Below are 20,271 nucleotides of genomic sequence, written 5' to 3' on the forward strand. Positions count from 1 at the left end.
ATGAAGTCTCCTGGGTTGTTTTCTGGTTTTTGATCAAAGACTGTAAGGGTTTTCCCACTTCAATCCTGTGTTTGTTATCAAAATCTGTTTTCAGGCAGGCTACTGACTGATGTCTCTATCATAAAAGGCCTTTAAAGCCCCCTTTTCCCTGAGGACAGAAGTATGGACTCTTCCTGCAGCATCTGTCTCTCACATGGCTGCTCCATGGAGCTTTGTCTGAAATATCTGTGGTGTGTCGCTTTGCTGGTAAGGAGTTTAGATGAAGCTGCCTGTTGACAGCGAGGTTTTGTTGCTCATTGTACGTGTGTTCTTCAGCCCGTTTCTGAATGATTGTTCCTGTTAGCGCCTTCCTGAGTCTGCAGGGAAGTCTGAACAAATCTGCAAAGGTGAAGGGCCTCCAAATGTGGGGTACAGCGTGATCTTTGGGAACGCGTCTCCCAACCAGACTGCTTCAAAAGGTGTCAGAAACTCCAGTGCATGAGAGTGGGGTGGTTTTATTGATGCAGAGAGCTTGGGTGGAGCAGGGTGCTTGTGCCCCTTTGAAGGCTGATTGCCATGAAATAGGCAGGGCTGTATCTGTACCTCCTTGGGAAGAACACCAGCACCAGCTTTGCCAGGTGCCCCCCTGAGGCTCCTCTCGCTGAGAGCTTTGCAGGGTTGTGATGTAGTAGAGCTCTCTTGCCCATCTGCCAGGGTCAGCATGGCCCCTGGGCAGAAGCAGCCAACTCCTGGGTAGCAAAATGCTTTGCCTGTAATGGCATGAGATTTCATGGCTCTCTGATTTGTCACGTGTCAGACATTTATTAGCCCAGTCTATGATACTTAACTAGCTTGGGCAGCTTCCACAAAGGAGTGTTTCTGGCAAGCAGGCTGTTGTTTAGCATCACAGCTTTAAAAACAGTTGTTGCTGTCAGATGGAATCGTGTTTGTGGCTGCAACCCTGACACTTGAGAGGTTCAGTGTGGGTAAAGGAAATGTCCTGGGATGTTTTTCCTGTATGTTTGATGGGCACAGCTGGTCAAGAAATCCCAGGTGAAATCCCAGGGGTTTTGCCTTTCCATCCTGCGCTGCAGTAAGTGTTGTTTGTGTTTGTTCCTCAGAATGAGCTCTGAAGGAAGAACCATAGCTTTTCCCTTCTTGCAAGGCGAAAGTAAGATAACGTTACCTTTAGTGGCGAGTCTTCCAGCTCTTGTGTGGAGCAATTCAGTGTTTAAGAATGCTGCTATCTCCCTATCTGGCACCGATAAACATGAGCCAGCGACCGAGTAAAGGCTACAGAACCAGCTCAATAAATGGAGAATGCTGGTTGCTGTGGAAATCTTTTACATGTAGCAAATCTTGCCAAGCCCCATGTGACATCTGCGTGATGTTAATCGTTGTAATAAGATATGGGAGAGGAGGGAAAGCTGAATTTACTGTATTGCCCCATCAGAGAAACACTTGAAAAATAGAATGCTCCTTTCTTTAATGGTTTAGCAACGTCATCACAAACATAAATTTCTGCATTGCTTTTGATAGGAAAAAATGCTGCATTCCCAAAGCTTGTGCAACTCTGTTTTTGGCTAGCATCAGCTGTAGTATGTGAGTTAATATCTCATGCGTCCTCTCCTGGGGAGATGAGATCCTGCCTTGCAGTGGCTGTGGTTTTGGTGTGTGATCTCACAGCTCTGTCTGTGCCTGCCGACAGTTCACCTGCTTTTCTTAGAACTATGTCTTGTCTTCTTTTTCTGTCTTCATTCTCTGGGATCAGACCTTGATGGTGTAGCTCTGGTTACTGGGCTTGCCAGTGCGATGCCTGTCCAGAGAAACAATAGTTAGCCCAAGAATTGATGTAAATTTTTAATTAGTTTTAAACCCATAATGCAGCTTGTCATCAATTTATGTGAGCAAAGTCCTGTTGAGTTCCCTCGGTATCAGTTTCTTTGCGAAAGGGTTTGATGATAGCTGTGTGGGTATTGATGGTAGCATGTTAGGATAATAAAATCACAGTGCGTGTGTAATGGCTTAAAAGCTGCTTAGCCGGACTAATTAAATGCAGCTGTAAATTGAGAATGGTTACCAACAGGTGTGGCTGGTTCTTACAGTGTCATGTTCTGCCCTGTTCCTTCAATAATCAGGAGGAAAACACGCAGGTATGGCTGAAATTTTTGTATCTTGGATGTCTCAGAGACAGCGAGGAGTGTTGAATAATGGGGGCAGTTACTGGCAGCCGTCTGCATCACTTGGTGGACTGGGATCAGGCAAAACAAAAGCCATTTACTGGGCCTCCATGGAGCAGCGCAGGGAGCGCAGCTTGGGAAGCAACAGCTTGGAAAAAAGTTTGGAGTTTTTGATGGATTAATCAGCTGAACATCTCCCTCCTGTGAAATGTGACCCAAAGGGTAATGTATGAGTATGGGAATTGCAAGATGGAGTATGGGCTGCGTGTGTCTTTGGTGCAGCAGCAGCAGCTTCTGGAGTGTTGTATCCTGCAGTGATGCCCTCTGTTTGGGGAGGATGGTGATGAATTGATGGATGCCCATAGGAGGGCTGCGAGGAAGATTAAAACGCTGGGAGCGTGAGTGAATGATGTGAGGAACCCTGCTTTACTTATCAAAGAGATGCTGGGGGGAAGGGAGCTCTCATAAATTGCCTACATGGGGAACAGATGTTCCATAATAGGCTACTCAGTTGAGCGGATTATGATATAATGCATTTGAGGCTAAACAAATCCGGGCTTGAAATAAAGTGCAATTTAGCAGTGAGGGTAAATGACCGCTGGAACAGTTTTACCAAAGCTTGTGGTATGTGTGCTGTTACTAGCATATCTGAGAACCTTGAACAAATTCTGTACACACAAAGCAAGCTGTGGCTCAAACAGGAGTGAATTTCAGAAAGCCCTCTGTCCTTTGCTCTCCGTGAGGTCATCCAGCCCCACACCCCCATCACCTCTGCTGCTCAGATAGTCTCTGCAATGTCACCTTTGCCTCGAGTACCAAGGTAGAACCAACACCAGATGATTCCTCTGCTTGCTGTCTGCTGGTGCCCGGTGCCCCAACCTCTGCTCTTGGCCCTGTCCCTGGTGCTGGAGGCCGCTTCCCTCCTCAGGCCCCCAAAACCTGGTTCCACGTCCTTCGGAACTCACGGCCCCAACTCCCTCTTGTGGGGAAATCCAAGCTGCTGAGAGCGCTTGACTGGGGCAGGATGGAAAAGAAAATGTTGGGATCCACTGAGTAAAAATAATGTTTTCAGTGACAAGAGCAAAAACTTCCAAGGCGCTGATGGAAAATGTCAGTGCATTGTCAACGCATCTGTGAGCTGCAGCCCACAGATGTATGGGGCAGGTCATGCCTTGGGACTACTTCTGGCTTTCTACGGATAAAAGCTGGCAGCAGTAGTGTGTTTTGTTTCATTCATGTGTTTTTAAGGTACTTTTTCCACCACAGCACTAAGGACTACATGATGTGTACCTACTAGGTTGAATGGGCAGTATGGGCAATAGTTCTTCAGCAGATTGTCTTATTCTGCAGCACAAAGGGTAACCTCAAGATATGTCTGAATCTAGAAGCAGTTCTTTCATTTCTTCAGCTGTTATCACCTAGTGTGTTAGCATCTCCTGTCAGGTGCCTTTCAAAGCCTCTTGACTTCCTCTGATCTCCAAGCGACTTGCTTGAATCCCAGAGAAATCAAAGAGAACTTTAACCGCATAATGTTTTCTAAGTATTTCTCTTGAAGTGTTGAACAAGCCTGTTCACAATCAGGGCTGCTGGATAAGAGGTTTGGCGAAAGATAATTTGGGCAAAGGAAAGGATAGAGGTCAGGGAAGCAGCCCTGACCCACATCCTGGGATAGGAGGGGTGGCCTGGGGGAGTGGAGGAGCGCAGTCATCAGGCGGAGTAGGTGCTTAGGAGGTCATGAGCAGGGTGGAGCAGGTTCACAGAGAGTCCTGAAAACCAGCGGAGCTGCATCCCCTCCCTGACAACGCTGCTGTGCTTCTGCACGCAGCTGGAGCACAGTAACTATTTTGATAAACTTTTAGCCTATTGCTACTAAATGAGTTTCATCACCAACCCCTAGTTCAGAGCCTGGAATGGTATCTTTGGCTCTTGTGCTTCTATAGTTTTCCTACAATACAATCCTTGCTGAGGAATTGAATAAAACTGTGATTACTGCCTACTGAAGGCAAAGTCTTGCAGGCATGAGGATGTATCGGAAGTGTTTTGCAGAGGACGCATGCTGTTGCAGGCACGTGATCTTAGTGTTTGGGAGCAATTTCCACAGCACTGTTTTCCTCAACAGAAAGAGTCCATTTTGTTTTTTTTTCTTTTTCCTGAAACATAGGCACTTTCAGGAAGCCAAAGTCAGTGGAACCTTTTCATTTTTCCTAGATCCATATTCAAATCTAAGGACATGCAACACAACAGTTTTAACTGAGAATACACAGAATAAAGTAGAAAAGGAGTGGCCACATGAGCTTCCCACAGCTCTGTGCTGAGCTGGGTGTGGGTCTGGGAATGTGCTTCTGTCTCTGCTCTTTACTATCTGTGTATCCATGGACATGCCGCATCACTCACTTACTGCCTCCATCTCTTATTGGGGATGTTTCCTCAATGACATACTCCAGTGACTGAATTCTGGGAGCCAACTGTAGGGGCACAGAAGCAGCTGGTGACCCTACAAACTTGCTCACGAGCCATGACTGTGTATTTCCCCGTCCTGGGAGTCACTCTTGGGTATTAAACCTTTTATGTGCAGATTTTGACGCTTTCTGCCAAAAGTGTTTGGAGTCATCCTTTCCAGAGATGCTGGACAGGAGTTCTCTAGATTTTCTCCTGGGTGCACAGATGACTCCCAGCCAGCTCGCAGCCCAGTGTGCAAACACAGTTGTGTTCGCTAGAGGAACCGATTGCTTTGAATTGCTTCTAAGATCATGTTTAAGTGGTGGGAAGACTTGCTTTATATGCTGCTTTGTCTTGCTTTGTTTTATCTAGGCTATGCAAAGTTACAGCTTGGGTTTATGCCGTGCTGGGCCCTGATGGCCCATCCTAACCGGTCAATTAAGGGAACTTGGTGGGCATGGGAGCTAGACCTGGAGCTGAATTTCAATACACTTTCCTCTCAGTTCAGGATATTTGCGTATAATTTTCGTTTTTTTGAGTCCACGCATTGAAGTGTAGGTCTGCGTTGTTTCTCCTCTTTAAATGACTGTTTAATTAACTTTAAACTTAATTATGCAATCTGCTATCTGCCTAAATCCCTAGAGTGCTGTGATGTCACCCTCCTCTTCCACTTCTGCCATGATGCTCCTCTTCCTGGAAATTTGCCCTACTTTTAAATTGTTAAGATAATTTGAAATCACCTGCATCCTTAATTTTTTCTGATCAGGTCCTACAGTCACATTGTAGGAAAGGTTTTTTATGGTAAGGGTAATGAGGCACTGACAGGGGTTGCCTGGGGTGGTGGCAGATGCCTCATCCCTGGAGACACCCAAGGTCAGGTTGGATGGGTCTCTGAGCACCTGATGGAGCTGTAGGTGCCCCCGTTCAGTGCAGGGAGTTGGACCAGATGGCCGTTAAGGGTGCCTCCCAACTCAAATGGTTTTATGATTCTACAGCCTGTAGCTCTGCGGTGCATTCCTGGATTTTGGGGGTTGTGGTACAGCACAGGGCTGTGGCAGAACCTTCAGTTAGGGATTATTTGAGTTTGTTTCATCAGAAAAGAATCTTTTTTATTTTCTTGTGATAAGGAGAACGTGCTCTCAGACTTTTTCTTAGACCACGGGTTGAACATCTGAAGTACTGCCTGCCAGACTTATCTCTGCAGCAGTGAAGCCTCAATGAACTGATAACATATCTCTATGTCTTGCCTTTCCATTCCTAAATTTCTAATGAATTCTTTCCTGTGACATCCTTATTTCTCTCGACTGCTTTGTCCTTAATCTCAGGCCATCTACTTTGTTTAACCTGTTTGCTCTGAGATACCGTAAAATGCATTTGAGACGTTTCTGTTTTGCGGCCCTGAGTTTTGAACTCAGGGGATTCCTGCTGGAGCTCCCAGCACAGGCTGCCATGGAGCTGAGCTCACGGGCAGCATGGGAGATGGGATTTGGTCCTGCTTGTGTTCCTGAGCCACGAGCACAAGATTCTGCTTGAGCTATCTTCCAAGGAGTATCCTTTTTCTTCTTGGTACAGAACTCTTTCTCTGAACAGCTACACCAACAGCTGTCTGTGTTTTTCCTTCTAAAACAAAATAGAACAGAAAAAGTACTTGGCTGTTACCATTAGTGGGACATTTAATCTCTTAAATCCACCAAATATTTTTGAAAACATAAATAGCTAGTTACTTGTGACCTGTCTATGACCAGCTTTTTATTGTCATTGCTTGTATTTGAGACGGCTTTGCTGGCGTTTGTTGTTTTTGCCTGTGTGCAGTAACTTGATCCTACATATTAGAGTAGTCATTGAAGTGCTTAGAGTTCTTGTTAGTCACTTTTGTATTATGGCACATACTGAATGTCACTGGTGCATTAGGAATTAAAAACAATATAACAAGCGTTTCAGCTTTTGAATTTTGAGATGAAATTTTCAGAAGCTCCCGAACAGCAGAACGTATCAAATAGGCAGTGCATCGCCTATTTTACACCACGAGAGGGGAAGACATGGGGATCCTAGCAAAACCTGCCTGATGTTAACACAGCTTCTGCTGGCAAAGTATGCTTCTGTTAGAAGAGTTTATTTGACTTTGGAGAAACAAATGAGCCAGTTGCCTGGTACAACCACATCAACATTAGCTGTGTGCCTAGCTGGAGCTACCAGCCAGAAACCGCATCCCTTCAGCTGACAATTGTTCCCTTGGGATGGGTCGTTCACGGGCTGGTAGCTGCCGTGCCTTCTGGTCCATGGGTGTATCCTCGGTGGTGTAGTGAGTGCATAGCTGGGCTGTCGTGAGGAACTGAATGTCAGGGAACCTCTTGGAAGGTTTGGAGGAAATTGGCTTAGGTCATTGAAATGTGTCAGCAATAAAGTGAAAGGTGGTAGGAATAGGGGCAAATATTTGGTAAGCATGTGTTGAGAGTGTCTCGTTAGCTGATAACAAATTGTTCTATTGCGCTTTATCAGTTCTGGGGATGTGCTTCTGTTTCTCTTCACGCTTACGCTAACTGGATAAGCAGTGGTATTTGACAGATTCCTTTGCACATCTAGATTGTGATCTAATGCTGGGAAGCACTGGGAAAAATCCCTTTAGCAATAGCAGAGCCAGCAGAAGGCCTGATGCCCGGTTGTGGGCTGATAATGGTAATTAGTAGAAGGAAGTACTTAGTGTTGAAAAAAGTTCATAAGGTTATAGTTCCTTTCAGTTCTTTTGAGAAAAAGGAGCTGTGTTGGGGTGGCTGTCAGTGGTGTGAGATCCCTGGAGCTACGGTGCCCAGGTAGGAGCCAGTTGTTGTGGTTCTGCCTGCATCAGGGGAGCTGGGGTAGGTACAAACCACACAGATGGGGACACAGCTGGAAGCTCAGCTGGAGGCTGAAGTGCCAAGTGATCTGGTAAATGTCCTTTGGCAGGAGAGGGAGCAGAGAGGTGTTCAGGGCTGGGCTGAACGGGGCCTGGGTCAGCCTGGACTGGTGCCTGAGTGGTTGGCAACCCAGCCCATGGCAGGGGGTTGGAATGAGATGATCTTGGAGGTCCCTTCCAACCTGAGCCATTCTATAACTCCGTGGTGTCCAAGGAGTCACACGTGTGCTGATGACAATTCAGTAAGAGGTACGGCCCTTCTCTGCTGGTAGGAGCCAAATAGCTTGTCACGTGTTAGCATGCAAACTGAAAATGTTTTATTTTTAGTCAGTCAAATTTAGGATCTTGGTCCTTTCTTATATTATCCAATATGCAAATTTTACTATAAAAATCAGAGACTTTGGCCTTGCTAAGTTCATGATTAGTTGACCATATTTGTTGATTTAGTTGTCCATCTAGTTGATCAACAGACTAATAGATACAAATTTAATGAAATGCAGGACTTTTCCAAACATAAACTATGTTGGTTTTCTGTGAATTATGTTGAAATAAGCTGATTTAAAACATCTAACCTCCTTTCGTACTGTAAGGCAGATCAATTATTCTGGGAATCTGTTTGATTATTTTTTTTTTCCCCACTGCACTTCAGTCTCCCTTCTGCTGCAGGTTTATTTTATTTTATTTATTAAGTCACTGAGTATTTGAATGCCTAGAATGCATTATACTTTGTGTGACATCTGCATGTTGCTCCTTATCCTAGATTTAATCTTACAAATCATGCGTCTGTAGCAACACAGGAAAATGAAAACTCTTGCCACACCTGCTGTTGGTATAGTTTAATTAATTCTGTGATTGCAGTTATATCTGCAATCTGGGGTATTCTGAATATTCCCCATGCTAGCTATAGAGTTTTGCAGGTTGTGGTTTGCTTTATAGGATATTGACTGTTTGTCCATTAGAGTATTAATGCTCATCAACCAAGGCAGCAGGAAAGCTTATGGGAAATGTTTCTGTCTTCCAGAAGTTTTGAGGGACAGGTGTGTAAAAGAGGCAAATGCTGAGTGTAGCTGAAACAGATGGCAACCTGTGGTTTTCTCTTTCCCTTAAAAAGAGAAACTCAAGAAATTACACTCATGCAGAATCAGGCACGTTCCAGTTGAGCGCTAATTGTGACAGTTGTCTGTGGCTTTGTAACAGCAGTGGTTTTGTTTAGCCAGAAATGTCAAGGTCAACACAGTCAGACATTTATCCAAAGTGTCTGTGTGCAGACTGGCTTGCAAGCCAGCTACGTTGAAGCACACTTTGTTCATTTGAGTAAATTGTTTCTCTGAATTTGTGTCCAAGTCTGAGCAGATGAAAAAGACTGCTGGAGAGCGAACCAAAGACTCGAGTGTTGGGAGTGTGTGAGTGCCTCTGGTATCTGCCTTGCATGGAAGGTGCTTCTCGTCTGCTGCTGTTGCTGTGCATGAATTTGGGCAGTTGTGGCCCAGGACTTGCTGATGTAACAGCCGTGGTGAGTGCTGGGGCAGCTCTGCTCCACCATGGCCGATTCTGGCTCTCACCTCGCTTCCAGACTTACAGACAGTTGTGCTCTTTTTGCTGCATTTTGATTTTCTGCTTTTTTTTTCCCCAGCTTAATTACATGTTGAGATCTAGCCTCCTTTTTGTCCCAAGCTCTTTAATTCATTGTAGTATTTTCTGTGACTTGCTGCCATAGAAACGAGGGCTTTAGAGGACCTCAGGAGCTCATGTAACCCATTGCACTACCTCAAGGAAAAAACTACTCCTGGAGCAGCTCTGACAGACATCTGTCGCACCTATTTTTAAGAACCTGCAGCAAGGCAGATGGCATGACCTCTCTGGTGAACAGCCTCGCACCTCTCTTCTTAAATAGCTTTCTTAAGACCCCATTTCTCTTGTTGCAATCCAGGTAAAATTCCTTCTTGGAAGTGCCTGAACAGCTTCTCCGGGACCAGCGGTGCTGCCAGTTCGAATGCTTTGCTGCTCAGTTCTCTAGCCCATATTTTAAGTGTCTTGCTATCAAACTTAATCTTTTGACCCTTAGGGCATTTGCAAATCAGGTAATTTTAGTTCCTTGTAATTGGGTCTGTACAGGTAGCACTGCCTCCCCTGCATCTGTGGAAATCTCAGTCTGCAGTTGTGCTTGTTGTTTTGCAGCTGAAGCTTCCCTCAGACTCCTCCCTTTCTTGCCACTGCTTAAGTTTAATTCCATAAAGCAATTTCCAATTTAGTTTGTGAAGGATATTGTATTTTTTTTTTTAATTACCTTGTAACTTGGACAGCCCCATAGCAAATAAGTTGGCATTGCACATTTTCTGACTTGCAGGTACAAGCTTGGACCCAGGGAGCGTAGCCAGGAGGGGCTGGAAGGCAAAGCTGTGATGACATGTTCAGTATCCAGGTGGAGGGCCAAGAGGGCAGCTGCACGGCGCTGGGTTGCATTCCAATGTGCTGATCCGTGGAACAGCGTTGGCATACGCTTTGGAAGCTGCTGCTTGCTCTCCTGGCTGTAGGGAAGGGTCTGAGGTGATGGCAGGGAAGGAAGGGGTGAGTCTTTGCAGAATATTTTTGTATGATCGTGACCTATTCTGAGCAGGCTGGGCGTTTGGAGCCTTGGCATTTCTTGGCAGTGCCATTGTGTACTGTGCTGCCTCTGGTAGCAAAAAAAGTTCATTAGTCCAAGGTGGGTTGTTGTGATTCTTTTTCTTTGTCCCTGAACTACTTTACTTTAAATGCAAGTTGCAGAGAAGTTACATTTTCTCACTATTTATCTGGGGGCTTACTGGGGTGGAGGTAGGGGCTTTGGAAGCTGCTTAACAATTTCACATTTCATATGCTCTAATGAATTTCCCAGGATTTTGGAAGGGTTGTATCCAACTTTAGGATCGTAATTTCCAGAGTTCCGTTTATGCTAAAGTAAGTTAGTGGTGGATTAAGAGGCACGAAGAGCCAACAGATTACAAATGAGCTAATGAAGACATCATTTCTTTTGGATAAAGGGCATGACTCACAGTTGTGACTGGTATTGAGGCGCTGCAGACCATGAGCTTCACCAGGACCATGAGCTGGCACTGAGGTCTTTCCTCACCCTCCCCTCCCCCCCCATCGCTATTTCAAACTTGTGTTTGATTTCAGGTGCAGAAAAGAGAGGGTTTGCGAGGACCAGAAACAATTCGGAATCCGCGAGAGCTCCCCAGAACTTCGATAGGAAGAGACAACTTTCTGAATCGCAGACAGAAACAATGAGCAATTCAGACAGCAGAATAAATCCTAGACAACTGGGAACTCCCAGAGGTATTAAAGCAGAGCGTGTACACGCTTCAGGAATAAGCTGCCTTGAAGCATGTGCTAAGTGCTATTAAAAGATGGGCTGGGATGAATGCTCTTAACTCTAAAATGAGCTGTAAAAGCCGTTAATTATTTGTAAAATATGATCAATCCAGGATTTTCAGTGCTCTGAAGGTGGGTGCCAGTATTTCTAGGCTAATCCTTCCTGAAAGTTCAACTTCCAGTACAGAGCATCTGTAGAGCTGCTGTTACATAGATACACAGACAAATTGGGTGGGCAAGATAACATTTATTAATTTCTGTTTGCAGGAGGACCCTATGCTGCTGTCCCAACATCTGGTGACAGAAAGAATCGAAATAAGCCTGCTCGAGGGAAGAAGAAGAGTATATTTGAAGCCTACATGTCAAAGGAAGATGTTTCAGCAGGACTGAAAAGGAGAGAGCTTATTCAGGTGCCTGGAACATAGAATGCTGTTGTGCTAAATCTGTGGAAATCATGGGCAGTTGTTAGAAGTCAGTATCAGTTAATTGCTTGGCAAGGCATTGATGTATGCCTTGTAAATGCTTTCTCTGGACATTTTAGAAATGGAATGAAACTTTTTACATCCAGCTACAGTACAGTTTTTGGTTTGACTGTAAAATTCCTGATCCACAATCACGAATTGCAGGGTTGCATGGTCTGCTAGCCATAATTGTGACTTTTGTGGAGTCTTAATTACTTTTACTAGTGATAATCAGAAACACAGCAGGTGCTGGCAGCCTCTTTCTTAGTCAGTGTAAGTGAAAAGGAATGCCCTTAGCAAGATGCTTCTTGCTAAAATTCTTTGTAAAGACAGATGTTAGTTCTCACCAATGAGGTGCAAGTGCCTTCTCATCCAGCTGTACTCATCTCCTTTTAATTTGTCTCTGTGAACTCTTCCCAGAAGTCTCCTTCCCATAAAAAAAAAAAAAAAAAACCACCACAGGAGAGATGCAGGTAATGATGTGGTCCCTGAAGTGTCATAGGGCTGTGCCTATGGAGGCATTACAGTAAAGTGCTGTAAACTTGAAATTAATATCAAGCAGCCAGCTAGCAGTGCTGAAACTTGAGTTACTTGCATGATTTTCTTTGTGCTCCCTTAAGGACATAGGGCTGGCCCAACCTCCGATGACAGCATGGCTTAGTGAAGTAAGGCACAGATATTAGATTGAGCACAAGAACCCAGGACAGTACAGAAAATCAGCTGCCTGTGTGTTTGTAATTATTTGCCCTGAACAGGTAGCATGTTCTCATTTTACAGATTCTATGCCCATCAATCCAAGGTTGAACTTTGTGCTTCCATTTGCAGCAGCAGATTTGGAGCTGTAATTTGGGCAGATTTGGGCATCAGTTCTTCCAGTATCTGGCATGATGTAGGGTGGACCTGCCATGTGTGTGGGTAACTGGATTGTGGAAGGAGTTTTACGTGAAAGCAAGCAGGACTGAGGTTTGCTGAGATGCAGAAGTGGAGAATGTCATACAGTAGCAGCTGTAATGCAGTCCTCATTGTGGTGTGATGCAGAGGACACACCCAGCATCCCAGTGAGGTCAGCCTGGCTGAGGAAGAGGCAGGTGGAAGTCAGTGAGGGCATTCCAGTCACTCACACTGAGGCATCGTTTACCCAGACGCCCACTGGTGCGTTGCTGTTGTAATGCTGGTTAAGGTTGTGATATTTTCATCAATACATCAAAGCTGCTGTTGGCATCACCTACCTTTTTGTCTGATAGCGTTAAGTGCAGAGTGTGTAGACTCCTGGTGAGGTCAGCTGCAGCTGCAGATGAGGCACATCAGACTATGGCCAGTACCTGAGAATTCCACGAAAATGCCAAGTCTCAGAAGGCCTGTGATTACATGCTATCTGGCAAAACAGTCCTTCGTTCTTGTGAGTGCGTAGTGTCTACTCTGGGTCATGTGCTATGTGACTGAAAGAGTCACATACGCTTTCTTAGGCTGTAGCTGTTTTCCTTTCACCCAGTCTCATGTCTCAGGGAAACAGCTCAGGCTGTACAATCTGGATTTAATCACTTAAGGCTGAGTGTCAGATCATGAGCATTTCAACTCAGCGTCTCTCATTTTTGACTCATTCATCCTCATCTCATCAAGAGCATTCATTGCTGCCTTCAAGGAGGAATAGGTGAGATCCTGAAATTCAGTGAACGAAATAATATTAAGCACTGCTCTGTATAGTGGCAAGAGACACAGTCAACAAATATGTTGTGTTAATCCCTCAATGCAAATTTGGTCTGCAAAGATGCTCAGTAAGAACTTGCAGAAGAGGAGAAGATGCATACCAGTCTGAACCTCGTGGTCCTGAGCAAACTTAGAATCATTTCAGTTGGAAGGGATCCTTAAAGGCCATCTGATCCAACTCCTTACGCTGAACAGGGACACCTACAGCTCCATCAGGTGCTCAGAGGTCCAACCTGACCCTAGGTGTCTCTAGGGATGGGGTGCCCATCGCCTCTCTGGGCAACCTGTGCCAGTGCCTCGCCACTCATAGTGTAAAAATCTTTTTCCTTATATCCAGTCTAAGTCTCTCCTCTTTCAGATTGAAACTTGATTGCTAGCTGGTCAGAAACATGGCTCTGAGTGAGAGAGTGCCAAGATGGTGTAGGGGAATGCCGGATGTGGGTGGCAGGAAAACACAAGATCTAGTAGGAAGGAGAGACCCTGCTATGAACTCCAAGGATGCTGCTGGACTCTGGTAATGGAGCAGGGCAACTAAATATGCCTGAAAGCACAAACTACTGGCAGATGTGGGAGATCTCTTAGATGAAACACGAGTGCAATGAAGATTAAGCAGTCCTAGATCAGGAAGGACAAAAGTGTATCTTGATGGGCGTTGATGTCTGCCAGTAGCAATAGCCTTAATGACTTCTGGTACTGTATCTGATATAATTCAGTTTTCAGTAAGTAGCATGGAGAATTGTGCCCTGCAGGATTCCTGGATTCATTTAATCAAGGGACGGGTGCAGAAGTGTCCTTCCACAAGATAAAGGATCCGAGTGCAGGTGCTTGAGAGTGCACGCTTCCCGCTTCCACACCCATAAAGCTGTCTGCAGTGAGCAAACACCAAACGTATCAGGTTGATTGGAATCAGAGGCTGAAGGCAAACAAGATTGAATAACTTCTACACGGTTACGTAACCGGATGGTGTTGGCCATACACAACAGATGAAGTCAGGTTACGTGTTAAGCAGCGTTGACCCAAAGGACCGTGGTCATCTGATGAAGCGCCAGCCAGAACCTCACGTCTGCCCCACGCCTCCAGCGTCTCCCAGACCCTCCCTGCAGGGCTGCTGGGGTCAGGCGGAGCGAGAGCTCGCAGCACAAAGGCACTCAGCTTGCTTTGCCACCGGAGGGTGTTTTAATTTGGAGAGCTGTTGCTTTGTGTGTATGAAGGCTGGGGATCCCCTGCTTTTCATGGGCTGTCTTCTCGAAGGTGGCTTGGTAGCAGGCAGGCACTTGAATCCCGACCTTTAGTTTGACATGTATGGACCAAGTGAGCTGTAGGTGTTGTAACTGTTGCAAGCTGCTAGACTTGAGATCCTTGAAGTACCATCTGAGTATTGTCTGTCTGGTTCTAGCTGAAGAACTTGAGAAATGCTAACTTTTTTGTATCTTGCTGGAGGAGTTTAATAAAGTTAGGAACTTTTTTTGGCTGGTCTGTGCAAAGCTGACTTAAATTGTCAGAAAGTGTTTTAGAAACCTTCCGCCAAACCTCTATCTTCCTTCTCAAAACAAAGGCTCTACTGCCATAATAATACTGATAAATATAGCAGCTATTATTTGTGAGGTATTGTAAAATAATACAACATTCGTGTGACATCATGAGACTCTGCAGCCAGATCCTCACCCCCTAATACACATATGAGAACAGTTGTTCATTGCAGATGGGGAGAGAGACTGGTTCCAGATATGATATCACAGCGTGAAATGTACAACATTGTAAATAGGATTTTCATAGGCACAGATAATAGGGCCCATCTGCTTTCTAAGATAAATTTTGGGAGTTCCTTGCTTTGAGGAAAGAACCGAAGTATTTTAATGCTACTTGACGTAAGAATTCTAATGCTGATCATAATTAGGTAGTGCATATAAAATGCAGAGAAAGCCGTTGCACTGTAAGCATGGTAACACTGCTGTGTGTTTGCCTGAGCTGGCTGTCCATGCGCACGTCGCCGCTTCGGCGCCTTCTGGGCCGTGGGCACAAAAGGGGATTTTTCACGCTCAGGATGGGCATCTGCACCTGCCTGATTGACAGCTGTCCCACACTGTTCAACAGGGTTCTCCAGAGTAACTCGAGATACCCCCTCATCTGCTCTGTGCTGTTGGGCAGATCCTGGGTATGAGAATTATTTGATTATCGTCGAGTGGAGCAATCGTCGCTTTTATTTTTTTCCTTTCTCTCTGTAGCGGCTTCCTTTGCTGATGGTGTGTTAGTTTTGATGGCTGCTTCTGGGATATGAGTGGGGAAAAGGCCCTTGAGAGTTCTGTGAAGTATCCCCATGCTTTTCTTTCTGTTGTCCTTGGTCACTGGCTAGCCGTGGGGCTGGTGTGCTCGTTGATATTAGGTTTATAAGGCACAACACCATGTCACAGCAAAGTAATCAGGTAATGCCTGAGGAATATAGGATATATGGTGCTAGTGTTTCCAAACCCAAACAAATAAAAACAATGGAAAACCTTCATAAATCCGCAAATTCCTTTTCAAGGCAGCAAAACTTCCTCATGTAATCAGCTTTATTTTCCTCTTGTCTGAATGTTTCTTAGAATACATAAAAATTATATGGTGCAGTAAATTTTAAGGAGGCAATCCCTGGGAGAGAGTTCTATGATTACTTAACACAGAAGTGCAAACAGATGGAATCTGTTCATGTAACAAATTGGCCAGCCTTGTTTCAAATACCCAAATGGAGGAAGTTTAAACTTTTCAGCACAAGGCAAACACCTGTGTTAAAGCAGATAGCTAATTAACAGGGCTGTGGTTCCATAAGAATCGTGCTGCCAGCTTTAACTGCAGCCACCTGAACCCCAGATCCTGGGACCCTCTTGGGATGGAATCACAGTTGCACCTCAGCAGGTCAGCTTTTCCTTCTTTCTCTTCTCCAAATTAAGTGAAGCCAACGCTCTCCTTTTCCAAAGCAGAACAAAACAAATTCTTTCAATTGTCCATTTTTTTTTTTTTTAAATGAAGTTGGTGGATGCTCTGCAGGAAACGTGTGAAGGAAACAGGAGGACTTGTATTCACAGTTCATGCAGTAGCAGCAACAAGCAATGATTCAACATCTCCTCGGTGACAGACTGCAGTAGATCAGCTTAAGCCTATGATGAAGCTTCCTTTTGGCTAGAAATTTCTCGGATGCTAAGTTGTCAAGACTTAAAATGTATAATGGAAATTTGGATGTATCTCTCATGTTTCACAGCAGATATATTACCCGCAGCTCTAATTTAACTGATGTTATATAAAATTAATAAGATTCAGGCGTAATCTTTCTCTGTCTCCTTTTTTTTTTTTCTTTTAATTTAAGGGACCCTTGAGAATAAATCCTAAGAAGTACCATGAAGCCTTCATTCCATCTCCAGTAAGTGTAATTTTAAAATGCTCTGAAGTTCATAAGTAAAGGTGCATTAATGTAGGAGTTATGCTGTGTATGAAAGGTCACTCAGAGGTGAGTGAGCTGGAATAAATGAACATGATCTGGATTTACTTTTAAATCAGATACTCCCAAACAAATCTTGCTTTTTTATCCTTCAAAGAACAACCGACTTTGCTTCTGCTGAAGCTGGGGATACTGCTGGGTCCCACAGAAGCCAGCTGAACTCAGGTTTGAGGACCACCACATAGCGTAATTGTAAACCCCTGGTTCATGGCTACAGAGGTTTTATAGATTTTCCACTGATTTAAGTTAATCTTCCCTAAACAAATATGCTCTCCTTTCTCGATCTGCTGCATGAGCTAATTTGAAAAATCATTCCAGAAATAATACGCATGATTCCTTTTCATGTGCCCGCTTTTGCACTAGCTGGATATTGGTTGGCTTGGGATGTGCTTCTGTCACGTGGGACAGCTTTGTGCCTTTTCTCCCTTCTTTCTTTATGTGCACCCAAAAGAGGGGCTCTGGCAATTTAAAGTACTTCCAATTGGGAAGGTGACCTCACAGATGGTACAGCTAAAGCTTTTTATCTGGGTCTGACTTGGCCAAAATGTTACTATCAGTAAGAGAGTTTCATATTGAAATGTTTTGTAGCGGTAGGGGATAGGCAGTGAAATGCTGACACTCTTGTCCCTGCTACTGACAGCAGTGATGTGTTGAAGCTTGGATTGAAAGCCTTGAAATGTGTGCAGTGTCAGTTCACTTTATTCATTGCAGATGATGTTTCACAGCCCTCTGTATTGCAGGAGGCTGACGTGGTTGAAGCTCAGGGTGCATGAAGTGGGTTCTTGCTAAGAATTAGAGGAAGAAGTATGGAATAGCTCTCTGGTACCTCAGTAAAGTAACACTGAACTTGTAACGGAGAAAGGAACTGTGATTCCTTTCTTCTTGGAAGTTACAAAATACAAGGTTACATGTAAAATCCAGCTACTGACGTGAGTTTCAAACAGAGATGTGAAGCTCTACCTCTGATCATCCCTGGTGTCCTGTGCAGTATGCTGCTTGCTGCTCTGCAAAGGAGGGTTAGCTGAGGTTATATCATTTACCTTTCTACTTTGCTTTCCACTGTGAGGCTGAATCCTAGAACCATTTTTTTCCTTAGTATCAAGCAGAATTAGCACCTGGGTGAAGGTGGATCTGGTGTGGGACTATTCTTGCTCTGACAGATGCTTTAAGAACTTCTCTTTCATGTAACTGTATTCCTCACTGAGGGTAGCAGGAGGGTTTGCAGCCTCAGTGTTCTGCAGGGCTTCCCGTCTATACCAGATGCTGCAAGAGCTACAGCTGTGAAGAATCACCCCATGTCCTCTGCTGCTGGCTAGGGCACCAGCCCCTCTGCTTGCAGCTCTCACTTGGCTACAGCTTCAAATGCCAATGGATGTTCAAATGCAACAGCTGTTCACCTTTTAACACCAGAAGTCCCAGCGTGTTTCTTGCTGTGCATGTTCTGTCTGTCTGTCTCTTTGTTGCAAGACCCAGAGCCTTTCTCTTAAAAGCCTTGGGGAGAAGGAAGACAGGAGAAAAGTGCAGAATAAACAAATTGTCCTGAATGCCAGCCTGTGTCTCACAGCACAGAGCAGCTGCGTGCACAGACCAAAAAAAAAAAAAAGGGCATTTTCTTTAATAAATGACTCTGATGAAGTGGTGGATTTAGGTGAGGAGGTTGGGCAGAAGGCAGAGGGTGGGGAGGAATGAGGAAAAAGACCATGTGTAAAAAATCTGGCTTTTTGAAAAGGACAGCTTCCAATTTGAATTATGTTGGTCCAAGAGGCTCTGCAATTTTTCTGCATCTTGTCATGGGAGGCAGCTTTCACGCAGCTGTTGAGCTGCTGCTGCTGCTTTTCTTTCTAAGAGTAATTTGGTCTCTTGGAGGACAGCCTTGGTTTCGCATCACGGCAGGGTTCTGTCGTTTCATTGTTTTGGTATCTAAGCAGAGTAAGATATTTATGTGATATTAAGGCCTCGTGTTTTCAGGTTATAAAAAGTTTTTCTTGGAGGCTGATGGTGCTGGTAGTTCTGATTGGATTTACTCGAGCACTTGAGATTCGGGAGCGCGTATCTGAGAAGCCACTAACGTGAGTGAGAGTTTAACTTCTGTGAGGCAGTCTTTTCATTGAAAGACAATGAAGTTTTGCTCTAAAGAAGCTCATCCTCTTTTCTGTGTGTGTCTACTTCAAAATGACAGGATAGCTCTCTGTTGGAAAAGTCTGCTCACTGCTCACCTTGAAACTAAATGCTCACATTGTTTGTTGCCTTCGTGTGTTCATGGTATATGAAGAATTTATATTCTTCATATACCAAATTGTGAGAGGATAGAAATGAAAGCAGCAAGAGTGCTATAGCTAATTAGACAAAAATAGGGACAAAATTGGCAATACCTTAAAACCAAAACATCTGCGTTGGCATCTTCAGAAAACTTTGTCTTTATTCACCCCATTAAGAAAATCTTCTGCTCCAAATCTAGATTAGCAGAATGCCAAACGTGTCTGGGGTGCATGATTGTAGTGTCTGCAATTAGTAGAAGCTCTTGTGCAAGGATGTTAACAAAGAGTATTGAGAAAAGATGTCCTAACACGTCTGCTTCAGCAGATGATACTCATGCTTGCTTCTGTACAGCAATGTACAGTTGGCTTCTGTAGTCCCCATTTCTTTCTGAATTTGTTCTAACATCGGTTGTGCCAAATGTGGGATATATCGTGTTTCTTCATTGAAAGGAACTGCATCCCCAGCCTCTGTCCAGGCCACCTCCACAGGCTGCCTCGCTGGTCCCTTGGCCCTGCTTTCCCACCTCCTGCAGGACAGCAGCAGGCAGCTCTGTGCAGGGCACTTTGCAGAGACTGCTTTGTAAACGTGACCTGAACAACAGCTTTTGCGGTGCTTCAACTGGGAGCTTAATACGTGGAGAGCTGTGGCTGCGGAGAGCTCTCTACCCATTCCTAAGAGTAATTGCGGAGGAACTGAGCAGAGTTTGCAGACAATATACTTGGAGAGCTTGACTCTGCCTTGGATAAATACTGTGCAACTACTGTGCTGGCACATGCACAGCACAAAGAGCTTATTTGCTGAAAGATGTTGCATATTGAAGGGCATGTGGTGAATCCATTTTGCTCCTGTGCTCGACTGCAGGATGTTTGTCTCACTCGGGTGTGCCTTGTTGATGACAGCGTTTTAAACCTCATAACAACTGTAACTTAATACACTTTGGTCCGACGTTGATTTTTTTTTCCTCTTTGTCCAGGATGGGACTCGCGATATCTTTATTGATGGAGTGGTTGCTCGCAACAGAGCCCTGAATGGTGACATCGTGGTGGTGAGACTGCTTCCCAGGGAGCAATGGAAGGTCAGTCCAGTGTTTGTGATACGACAGAAAGTTCTTACTGCTTTTTTTCTTCACTGAAGTTAGGGCCTAAGCAGAGAATTTCCTACAAATCAGAGTAGTTAAACTGCAGTTTGCACTGCTGTGGATTAAAATATTTATCTATTACAATGCCTGGAAGGAGCAATACCTGAAATGTTGAAACGTTACTCTTTGCATGGAGTGAACTTTGTTACCGCTGTGTGAAGTCTGATGACAAGGCTGATTCAAAGTGCAGTTGTCAGAGGTTACTTTTGATATCTGGTCTTCGTGCTGTGGCACTGGACAGCTTGATAGGGTATTTGCAACTGTTGTTGTTATTTCACAAAGCTTTCGCAATGATGAACCCTTTCTACTTCGTGCGTCCTCCATCCATGGAAAGCTCATTCTGACACAGCTCCAGATTTTGTAGTCATAGCCATCCTCACATGATTGAGGAA

General features: G+C 44.6%; 1 protein-coding gene across 4 annotated transcripts in view; it reads left to right on the top strand.

Moving 5' to 3' along the window:
* DIS3L2 (DIS3 like 3'-5' exoribonuclease 2) overlaps nucleotides 1-20,271 on the top strand; it is a 165,779-nt gene that overhangs the window by 7,017 nt on the left and 138,491 nt on the right. For 2 of the 4 annotated variants that reach the window (XM_052686880.1, XM_052686879.1), the window contains exons 3-6: nucleotides 10,648-10,806; nucleotides 11,110-11,252; nucleotides 16,351-16,404; nucleotides 19,715-19,816. In XM_052686880.1, coding sequence (XP_052542840.1) covers nucleotides 10,648-10,806; nucleotides 11,110-11,252; nucleotides 16,351-16,404; nucleotides 19,715-19,816 — 458 coding nt within the window. Of the gene's footprint in view, nucleotides 1-8,888; nucleotides 9,005-9,838; nucleotides 10,060-10,647; nucleotides 10,807-11,109; nucleotides 11,253-16,350; nucleotides 16,405-19,714; nucleotides 19,817-20,271 lie in introns of those variants that run through there. The other 2 variants (XM_052686881.1, XM_052686882.1) reach the window with 2 other exon arrangements.

The sequence above is a fragment of the Tympanuchus pallidicinctus genome, unplaced genomic scaffold, assembly GCF_026119805.1.
Source record: "Tympanuchus pallidicinctus isolate F22 unplaced genomic scaffold, pur_lepc_1.0 scaffold22, whole genome shotgun sequence".
Classification (NCBI taxonomy): Eukaryota; Metazoa; Chordata; class Aves; order Galliformes; family Phasianidae; genus Tympanuchus; species Tympanuchus pallidicinctus.